Genomic DNA, 10,756 nt, shown 5'->3' on the forward strand with positions numbered 1-10,756 from the left:
ATATCTTTAGAAAAGTGAAACAAATCAATGTTGCCAGTGCTTCATGGTTCGGTAAAGACACAAAAAAGCTGCCTGAAGCAAAGGCCCCTGCAGACAGTATGAAGACAATGGGCAACGAATTGTTCATTACTTAGAGAGGAGGAAAATTCCCTGGCTCCATTTCATGGGTGCGGTAGGAGTGTGGCAGAAGTAGATCGGATTATTCCGGTGATTTCAATCCAAGTTCATTATTCTGCCAAACACTGCATGTAATTAAGGAGTACTAATGGTTAACAGTCGCAAGAAATCATTAGCCGATGGGCAAGATTGATTCAGTTTGCTACTGTGCATTAATCATGACTTCATGAGTCTTCCTGAATGCATAGTACTCCTGTTCGTTGTATGTCAAATGGTTTTCTTTTAGCTAGGTGTCATTCAGTTGAGCGATTCATGGTCGTGTACGCCAATATATATTTGTAGATCATGCATGTATATCACTGATTGGAGGGGGTACTAGCCTCCACCTGCTGCTGCTACTTCCACCACCACCACCGGTGTTGCCTGCATGCTTGAACTACTTCACTCCATCTTCTTCTGAATTTCGTGCACATACTTCACTGTATGTTTGACCCACCTGTATGTAAACATTTTTTTTGTAACCGTTGGCCAAAGCTTTGCCTCATTCTAGAATTAATGTTATTGGATTGATTTTATCTCAGTATTCTGGTTTTGGGGTACAATTTGGTGAAAGATATAGAGGGAAGAGGGTAGGAGACTTGGGAGCAGAGCCTCCACTTGAAGGATTATTTGGTCCAGACGTCTTGAGCGTAGCTGACTTGATGGCTGGTGGACCCACCACTAATCTTTGGGCTGCCTCCCCTTGCCTGAACCATCGTCGCTTGATTCATCACTTGTTGGCTGCTCTGTTTCAGCGCTGGCTTGCTCTGCTTCAGGGACTGACAGTGGTCCATCTTGGATGAAGCAGTTTTGTATTGCTATCTTTCTGAAGAATGCAATCTCACAAGCTTTTGACCAGGGATCCATTTGGCACCTCCTTGTAGCAGAATCTCTACAAGGAGAGGGGGGGAAACCTGGTAGTGTTTTGACAATAACAAAACTTTTTGTTACAAAAGGAAAAAGTAAATTATTAGAGCAGAATCTACTTTTTGTGTATTTCAGAAGTTCATACCTCTCTTTGTACTTTGCTCTGATCTCTCGACCACGACTGGGTTCAGTTCAAACACGGCCTAAAGCCAGAAATGAATAGATGTGGTGAGTAAGAACATCATTCCCTTTCCCATCCAATTTGTGCGACTGGCAAAATAGTTGGACAAGGCAGGAATACCCAGTGGAGTACACCATAATTATCTGACCAGAGTTATGAACATTGACAGAGATAACCAGAGTGTTGTGGAGATCATGACGTCTATTGTAGGTTGCTTGGAAGACATGCAGTTCCATCGTTAACCCAGTTGAGTGGAACGGGGTTTTTTCACCCCGCTTTATAAATAGAAAAACCAACCAGTCCATACAACGAGTAGCACACAAGCGAAATAAAACGTCTGCTGGGGCCTCTGCGCAAGCATGCCCTTGATTTTTTTTTGTTCAACACACATGGCAAATTAGTTTACACGAGTAGATTTCCAATTAGCTATAAACTATTCATGGCAATTTTTTTTCATGTTCTTGCCATGTTCACTTTTATAAGATCTTGTACTATGTTCTCAACTACTTTTACATGCCATTTTTTTTGCATTGACCATGGCAACTATATGTTTTTTTATTCAACAGACATGGAAAATTCGTTTACAAGTAGGTTTCGTATTAGCTATAAACTATTCATGGCAATTCATTTTTTTTTCATGTTCTTGCCATGTTCACTTTTATAAGTTCTTTTTTAGTTGACATTTATAAGTTCGTCTCCTATGTGTTGAACAAACTATTTTACATGGCATTTTAGTTTTTGCAATGACCATGGCAAAAGAAAAATTGTATTGACCATGGGAAAATTGCAAAAGGTCACATGGCAAATTGATAACATTTTATTCCATTAAACACGAAAATTGCGTAAATGTTCATAATTGTTAAGATTTTAAAAACATTTAATGCTCACCTTTGCAACTATATGTTTTTTTGTTGAAGAAACATGGAAAATTAGTTTACCATGGCAATCATTTATTTCGCCATCTTTTTTTCTGTTGAAGTTGCCATTGTCCCATTTTGATTATCTTGGTAAATTTTTATCTTCAAGGATGATAGTGTTTTAAATTATAATATCAGACTTTTTCTATCCAAAATGTTGACCACAAAAATCACTGCCATGCTGTACCAATATTAAGCCCGTTTTCAAAGATTTGCCATGCATTTTAGAGAGAAAATTCACGATTTTACATTGTTTTTTTTTGCCATAACCATGCATCTAGTATCAAACATTTTTCTTGTTATATATCATCTCAATCTTGTGCGCTGTTTGTACCCCTCACGTTTTGTACTTTCTGACACTAATGGTATTATTATATGACATAAGAAGACTATGTGTGCAGGTTTTTCATTTTTCTGATTTTTTTGAATTTATTATGCTCATTTGAATTCTGGTCAAACCTATCTTTGACTGACTCCAAACCCCTCCCAAACCTCGCCGAACAGTGACCGTTCATCTAACCCTAGCGCTGAACAAGGACCATCGATCTAACCCTTCTAGAAGGAATCTGCGGGGAGGAGGAGGGCGATCCACGAGATGCAATCTGATTGGCTGTCCGCTTTTTTTCTCTCAACACGGATAGTGGGCGCGCTGGATGGACCGTTGGGCCATCTCGCGGTCCGGGCCTGTGACCGTTGTTAATGCCCCGTCTCAGCCTTTCCAGACCTGCATGCATGGGAAGCAAGGCGAGCGACGTGGGCATGCATGCGCGGGCGAGCAACATGGGCATGCATGCGCGGGCGAGCGACGTGGCCATGCACCCCTTGATTTAGATGTATGCAGTGATTCAGATGCACCGTAGTCGCTCAGAGGCACGCACGTGCCCGGATACAAACGCCCCATCGTTTCAGTGTAAAATGTAACGGATTCACACGCACGCGCCCGGTTACACACGCCCCGTCGTTTCAGTGTAAAACATAACGGATTCGCACGCACGCGCTCGGATTCACACACGCACCATTCATTCATTCGCAACCCTTTTCTCTTCCTTCCCCACTCACACGCCTATTTATATGCCTCTCTTCCTCTCCCACTCACCACCCAAGCAAGATCCATTGTCTCCACTTCAAACACCCAGTCCATCCTCTCCGAGAATTCCAAGCACCAACTGAAGATGCAGTACAACGGGCCGACGACCTTCCTTCGTCCTCCTACCGTGTAGGAGCTGCGCTACCCGCCGGGTGTCCTTGTGGAGAGCACGCTCCGTGTGTGGGTGCAATCCAGGTGGAGGGGGTCCATCGAGCTCACACGCGACTTCCTCACCGCCGGCTTTGCCCACCTCCCACGGGGCTCGCCTAGGATGTTTACCCTCAACGAGGTTCGTGACTGTGCCGACACCCTCAAACTGCTCACGCTCACCTTCGCCAACCCGTTTGACGCGCGCGAGCTCCTCGGCGAAGTGTTTTGGTGCGGCCGCGAGTCCATCTTCTTCACGGTGTACAACATCTTCATCAATATCGACTGCATCTTCCCCACCGAAAACCAGATGCACTCCATTCCCTACTACGAGGAGTGAAGTTGAAGACGGTGGTGAAGGGGCGCGACCAAGGTGGAAGAAAGGTCAAGATGAAGATGTTCAAGAAGGATGCGAGCCCAGAGTGAATTTGTTGGTCAAGCTCGTCATGTTTTAGTTTTATCGTTTTTATTTTGTTGTTTTTCTATGTCGTACATGCCGTTTCGTGTCCCTGGACTTATCTATGTAGGGTACCCATCTATGTAATTAAGGGTACCGTGGTTTGCATCTTATTTATCTAAGTTATATGTGTGTTTAAAAATGTCCGTGCCCAAAGAGATCATTTGTGTGTGTTGAAAAATGTTCGTGCCCAAAGATCAAAGTGGTTAAGCTTGTAAAGGATTTTGTGACCACGGAAGCATGCAAATTTCTTTCCTTTAAACCCTAAACCAAGTCATGAACTAACATGCACATTTCTCCCCTTTAAACCCTAAACCAAGTGCCACTATAACCGGAATCATGTGGTAGTGCAAACATGCATTTCTAAAAATTCAGTACAAAACAAAGGAAAACCACTCTCACGCGTGTGCAAACATTCAGTACAAACATGCGTTTTGAACCCTAAACCAAGTCATGGGCTCACTATGTATAGATTATTTCCCTTTCCATGTCAAAGTCTTTCCATCTGCCCTATCGGTTACCAATGCAGCCCTAAACGCCACAAACCCATGCGGTCTTGGGTTTGAGTCCCAGCTGCACCATTTTTGTTCATTTCCACCATTCTCATTTTTTTAGACAAATTATTTTTTCGAGCACGCAAGAGATCTGAGTACCGTTATATTAAGAAAAAAATGGGACAATGACCCATACAACACCACTCGCACAACCTATTGCTTTTTTGTTCATTTTCCACCCTTCTCATTTTTTTAGAGAGAATCCACCCTTCTCATTTGCCCACCCCGAATGGGCCTAATTGGATGGTGTTGGCCCATTAGTCTAGCCAACACTGGGCTCTTGGCTCTGAATTTGGCCCCTAGAGAAACCTTTTTTTACATAAAGGCAGAGCAGAGAGCTGCATTAATTTCATTGATCAAAGTTTCTGAATTTCTCATTTCTTCTCCCATTTTTCAACATTTTTTCATACAATTACAAGCTTACAAATTCCTCCCAAATTAATGCCTTTCCATACAATTTGAACATTACGCCTAGTGCGATTAGCATACCTACAAATGCCCAACTGTAATTGCAAATGGGTATTTGTGCTTGATCTTTGAGCTTCCTAATCTTCTGGTTCAACCTCCTAAGCTTAACAGCTACCTCTCTGTCATTGCGTGCTCCGCCCTCCGTCTCTTCTTCCGGAGCTCGTGCTGCGACCGATGCCGCTCGTGGCAGGATGGGCAACCATTCTTCGTGCTCTTCTAACAGTTCAGTCATCAAAGTCTTGGCCAGAGCATTGACCCAAAGGAAGAAACATTTCATCTGCATGAACGCCAAATAGATCAACCGTATTGCTCAAGTATCCCGACCACGAAAATGGTGCAATTGCCCCGATTCTTACCCCATTCTCGCTGCACACGTAGAACGGACGATTATGGTTCTTCGGTGTGCGCGAAACCGTCCGATCAACCTCCGCCCGGCACCACGGACAGAGGAAGATCGACATCTCCACGCGCGCCGGAATCTTGATCCGCGGGGTGGCGCGGGAGCTAGAAGATGACATTGAGCTCGGGACGGAAGGGGATCTCAACGCCGCCGCGCCCTCCACAGCAATCTTCCCACCGCCCGGAGATGAAGGGGATCTTCATGCCGCCCTCTCGGTCGCCTGCACCCTGCTCCTAGCTACCAACAGTGGTCGCCACCCACCTCTGCGCGTGTCCGCCTCCCACCCCGTCCCCCGCTCGGCTGATTCATTGCTCACCGTTGCGAGCGTCGGGGGCGCGCCGCCGCTTTTATCGCACACCCGTGGCCAGCAACGGCTCTCTGCTGGGTCCCATAAGACACAAGAGCAACGGTTCTCTGCTTGGTCCCACAAGCCACGAGAGCAACAACCAGCAACGGTCTGATCCTGTAGCGCGTCTCCGCCTGCTGCCTGGTCCCACCTGTAAGGGCCGAGTCAAACACGTTGACCTGACGGAGACGTCACGGAACGAGTTGGTGCGCACAGACTAGGGGCTATTGCCTTTGCCCCCATGTGAATGCAAGTTGCTCATTCATCAACAGTTACCACTATCAGAAAAACTCCAGCATACTGATTTCTTTCACATGCACGCTGCTATTTTTACAAGAGTACATACTCCAATTTTAATGGCATCGATGCAAATTCTCTCTGATTAATAGATTGAGAGCTCTACTGAATTCATTAGCTACGGCAAACACACATACAAAACCTTTCTCAAAGGCAGTGTTTTGCAAAAACACTGAATGAATAAGGTCAACTGGTACCCATAATAACCGATTCTGATTGAACCTTTTAGTACACTAGCAGGTTCACAATCTCCACTAGGATTTAGGATAACCATAATAACCGATTGTTATGGAAAGGAAGACCAGATACGGTATAATTTAGCCCCATGGAACTAATACTTGTCCAGAACAAGAGACATGGCTAGGTAAACAAGAACAAAGCTAACAAGGCTTAGTCTGTAGGTTCACCAGGAATTTGCTCTGAACTGAAAATCAAGCTAGCAGGCGTGCAAGCATCAGCAAACTGAGCAGCATAATTCAAGTTGATTCCAAAGCACACAAACAAATTCTTCAGCTGACAGAAGAGCCAATTCTTGGAGGAAGCGCAAGCATGGCTTGAAGGTAAAGCTGCCGCCCATCTGCATCTACTAATGACTCCGAGAATAACCGATTCGGGGCTGTAAAAATGTTTAATGTTCATGCACTATTCTGACCCGATTTGTCTTTTTTGCTGTGAGCTGCTCAGAAGTTCAAATGATCTAAAATTTAGAGCGAACCTCACATGATAATTGTCAACCATTCAAAAATAATGAAATTTTTTGATTTTCGTTTGATTTTTTTCCTGGCCAAGTGCAGCTGAGCCTGGGCACCAGAACGCGGCACTCGTGTTGTGTATTATTTTTCACAAGACTAAGGAAATGGATATGGCACAGTGACCCGGTTTCTTCCTTCTGGGAGCGGGCAATGAAGTGTTCTTCTGCAGTTGGTGTCCCTCCAGGGAACTTCGCCTTCCCTCTGGAGCCCACTGTTGCCGCAGGTGTTAGCATTAGTACTTCAAGTTGTGTTTCTTTTCTTATTTTGTTTGCCTGTGAGGCCGGTTTGTTGATAGCTGTTTGTAGGCACTCTGTATCTTTTGCCGCTTTGTTTTCATATTTGCTTGTTTGTATGTTGCAGTGTAATTCTGACCTGTTGATGACTTTATTAATTGAAAGCCAGATGTACTCGAGCCTTCGTTCTAAAAAAGAGAATGATAAATACGTCTATAACTTTAGAGAGGACCATGAATGATATTAAAGGGCTTGCTAAACATTGTGCTATGAATGGAACTTTGTTAGATCTCAGTCGGCTGAGATCTAGCAAAACCGACGCTATAATTTGCGGTCATCGCTCATCACTCTATGGAATAGCAAATCTGCTTGAAGGCTTGTACGTGCTCGTGGTCAAGAGCCACGAACAGATGGGCGCCACCCTTGGCAGCGCACGACGGCACCAAGATCATTACTCCATCGATGGGAAGGTCCGGCGATAGGAAGGCGCACGGCGGCCCACCGCCGAAGTCAAGGTTATGAAAGCCAAACCCGAGCCAGCTATCCACCTCCAGGTCAGGGCAGAACGCCATGCCCGGCGTTGCTGCCGTGGACGCTAGTTTCATGTCGCGCTTTGCCTCCCCGAAGTCCACGAACGACTGGATGTACTCGTCATTCACGCGCGCAACGGCGTCGCGGATAACGCCGACCACGGTGGGGTAGCTGGAGGACAGGAGATCCTGGACCCGCATCCTCGGTAACGCCCAGAGGACCATGTTTCCGAAGAAGTCCATGGGCACCGGAGGCTTGGCCCGGCCTCGGCAGTTTACGGCGACCCTCACCTGCGTGAAATCATCCGGGGCCAGGTCGCGCGCCGCCGTGACCTTCTTCCATGCGTGCGCAAGGAGGCACTGGAACGTGCTGCATGGCGCCCCCACACGGGCCTTGAGCTCAGCGACGAACTCGCCCGGGAAGTGCAGCGCCAGGTTCTTGATCCTGTCCAAGGGGAGCACTCTGTAGGAGCGGCTGGAGCTGTGCTCGCCCTTGAACTCGATGCTTCCGTGATCGAACGCCGGCAACGGCGGGCTGCGTGGGTTGTCGGTGGCTCCACGGTCGAGGAACGGCGACGGCAGGGCAGCGGAATTTTTTTTTTTAAACAAGGCAAAAGATTTGCCATTTTCATTGATTAAGAGAGAAGTTTTAACAGGAACCCGCAAGGCGGGAGAATGGAGTCTACTCTCGCGGCATTACATTACAGAGGTGTCTAGCGCTTGCAAGCGCCCAAATACGAGCCTCCTCCTTTATCCTAGCAGTGACCATGGTCACCGTGGTAACGACATTCCTAAAAACTCCTGCATTGAGCTCATTCCAGAGTTCCCAGGAAACAAGCATGAGCATGGAGGCCAGAGCCTTCCTCGGGGGCCCCCTATCTAGGATAGTCTTGAACCACCATTCCTTTACAGAAATTTCGTAACGCCAGCCCGCAATGATAGCACTGTTTATGCCGATCCATGAAGCCACATTAGCCCAAATGCGTTGGGAAAATCTGCATTGGAATAGGAGATGTGGTGCAGATTCAGTAACTTACTTGCATAAAGTGCAGAGCCCACAATTGGGCCAGCCCCGACGCTGCAGCCTGTCCGCTGTCCAAACACGATTCTGGATGACGAGCCAAGCAAAAAACTTGCACTTGGGAGGAGCCCAAGCTTTCCAAACGGACATGTTCATGTTGCTCCTGAGATGGCCCTCGAACTGCGCCATGTAGGCCGAAGAAGCGGAATACTCGCCACTTGTAGTGAGCTTCCATAGGATAGTATCACGGACACCCGCAACAAGGTTGATCGTAGACACCCTTTCCCAAAGGAGGGCGAACTCCTGGATGTGCCCCAAGGATAGGCCGTGCTGGGTGTTTATTTGGCTGACCCAGAAATTGTTCAGGAGTGCCTTTTGGACTGTGCACGTCTTTTTCTTAGAGATGTCGTAGAGAGCGGGTGCAATGTCTTTCGGCCTGATCCCATCCAGCCAAGAGGAGTTCCAGAAGCTCGCGCTGCAACCGTCTCCGATGTGAACCATGGTGGCAGCCGCAAAAATGTCTCTGTCCTTGTCAGTACATGGTGTTCCAGTGCCTAGCCAAAGCTTAGGGGGGTCTGCCCATTCATACCAAAGCCAACGAAGACGCAAGGCGGTTGCAAATTTCTCGAGGTTGAGCACTCCTAGCCCATCATAAATCCTTGGCTTACAACAAGTTCCCAATTAACTTTGCATTTTCTTCCCGTGACCTTGTCACAACCTGCCCACAGATATGCGCGTCTCAAACTATCAATCTTCTTCCTCACCTCCACCGGTAAATCAAGGGGTGTCAGATGGTAGATTGCAATGGCCGTGAGCACGGCCTTGACGAGGACAATACAACTAGGGGTGGCCACGTGCTTGGCTGCCCATGGCGGGAGCTTGCCGGCGACCTTGTCCTCTAAATATTGGAAATGTATCCTTTTGAGTCTTCTATCTGAGAGGGGCAGCCCCAAATATCGCACTGGGAAGCCGGAGCGAACTGCTGGAAAGTCATGCAGAACATCCTGAAGGTTGATGCCCTCACAACGGATAGGCGCAACGAGACTCTTTGCACAATTGGTGACCAAGCCAGTGACCTCCCCAAAAGAGCCCAATGTCGACGGCAAGAATTGAATATCACTTTTAGTGGGTGCAACGAAGATGGCAGCATCATCGGCGTACAAGGACGCACGGATCGGTCTTTCTCTGAGCGGATGCAAGCTCCCTTGGGCGGTGGCTTTGGCAAGTATGTCGTGTAGGGGGTCAATAGCAAGGACAAGGAGGAGCGGCGAGAGCGGGTCCCCTTGCCGAAGGCCTTGTCCATGTCTGGTCGGGTCGCCGGGAATGCCGTTAAGTAGCACACGGGAGGAGGCTGTGGAGAGGAGCGTCGAAACCCAATCACGGAAGTGACTTGGGAAGCCCAGGTGTCGAAGCAAATCCATTAAATAGTTCCATCTAACCGAATCGAAGGCCTTTTTTATATCGAGCTTGAAAAGGAGGGTAGGGGATTTCGTGCGGTGAAAGCGTCTGGCCAAGTTTCTGATATACATAAAGTTGTCGTGGATACTTCTCCTTTTGATGAAAGCATTTTGTGCATTCGAGACTAGGTTGGGCATGTGAGGGGCTAAGCGAGAGGCCATCATTTTAGCGATGATTTTGGCAACCGCATGAATGAGGCTAATTAGTCTGAAATCCGAAATGTCCTCGGCCCGTCTTTTTTCGGGATTAGTGCGGACGGCGGTGGCCCAGGAGGCGGAGAAGCCGCTCATGGACTGGCCATCGGCGACCTGGTGATGGCTGGCCATGCCGATCACAAGCCCGCCGCACGTGTACCGCGTCAGCTGCACCTGGAAGATAGGCTCGTCCACATGTTCCTGCACATGACCAAGAACTGCATGCTCAGCCTTCGTGTCAACATGGATCCTGTGCACCTTTGGAAAAAGAGAACACTCTGTATGCCACGCCTCCATCTACTACTACGGACGTACGTACCTTCTCCGCTTTTGGGTATAGCTCGGCGATATGGGCGGAGGCGTCATGCGCTAACGCCGTAGCGAGGTCCGCCCGGGCGGTAGCCTCAATGACTAGCACCCCGGCGTTGTTCAGGTGGAGGAACTTCCTTCCGTTGTTGTCGACGGCGAACCTCCCTGCCAGGTGCGGGAACCTTGCGACGGTGGCGAGGAGGCCGTCCTTGAGCGTGCCGTTGGTAGGCGCCGGCGAGCTCCACGCGAAGACCGTCGGGATGTACCCGTCGGTGGAGGCGCGGTCGAAGACGGTGATGGGAACCTTCTTGGCGCCGCCCCATGCTGACTCCGGTGAAGGCCTCAGCACTGCCTTCCGTGTGATCTCCACGCTCACTGCCAT

The 10,756-nt window shown here is 48.1% G+C and overlaps 1 protein-coding gene across 1 annotated transcript; it reads right to left on the minus strand.

The window, feature by feature from the left end:
• Positions 1-6,727: 6,727 nt before the first annotated feature.
• On the minus strand, positions 6,728-10,756 carry LOC109785467 (tryptamine hydroxycinnamoyltransferase 1-like). The gene is made up of 3 exons (XM_020344069.2): positions 10,385-10,756; positions 10,121-10,266; positions 6,728-7,987 (listed from the first exon to the last, which is right to left on the minus strand). Exons 1-3 carry the CDS (start codon positions 10,754-10,756, stop codon positions 7,207-7,209), a joined length of 1,299 nt encoding a protein of 432 aa, XP_020199658.1. The 3' UTR covers positions 6,728-7,206.

Source organism: Aegilops tauschii, chromosome 7 (genome assembly GCF_002575655.3).
Source record: "Aegilops tauschii subsp. strangulata cultivar AL8/78 chromosome 7, Aet v6.0, whole genome shotgun sequence".
Taxonomy (NCBI): domain Eukaryota; kingdom Viridiplantae; phylum Streptophyta; class Magnoliopsida; order Poales; family Poaceae; genus Aegilops; species Aegilops tauschii.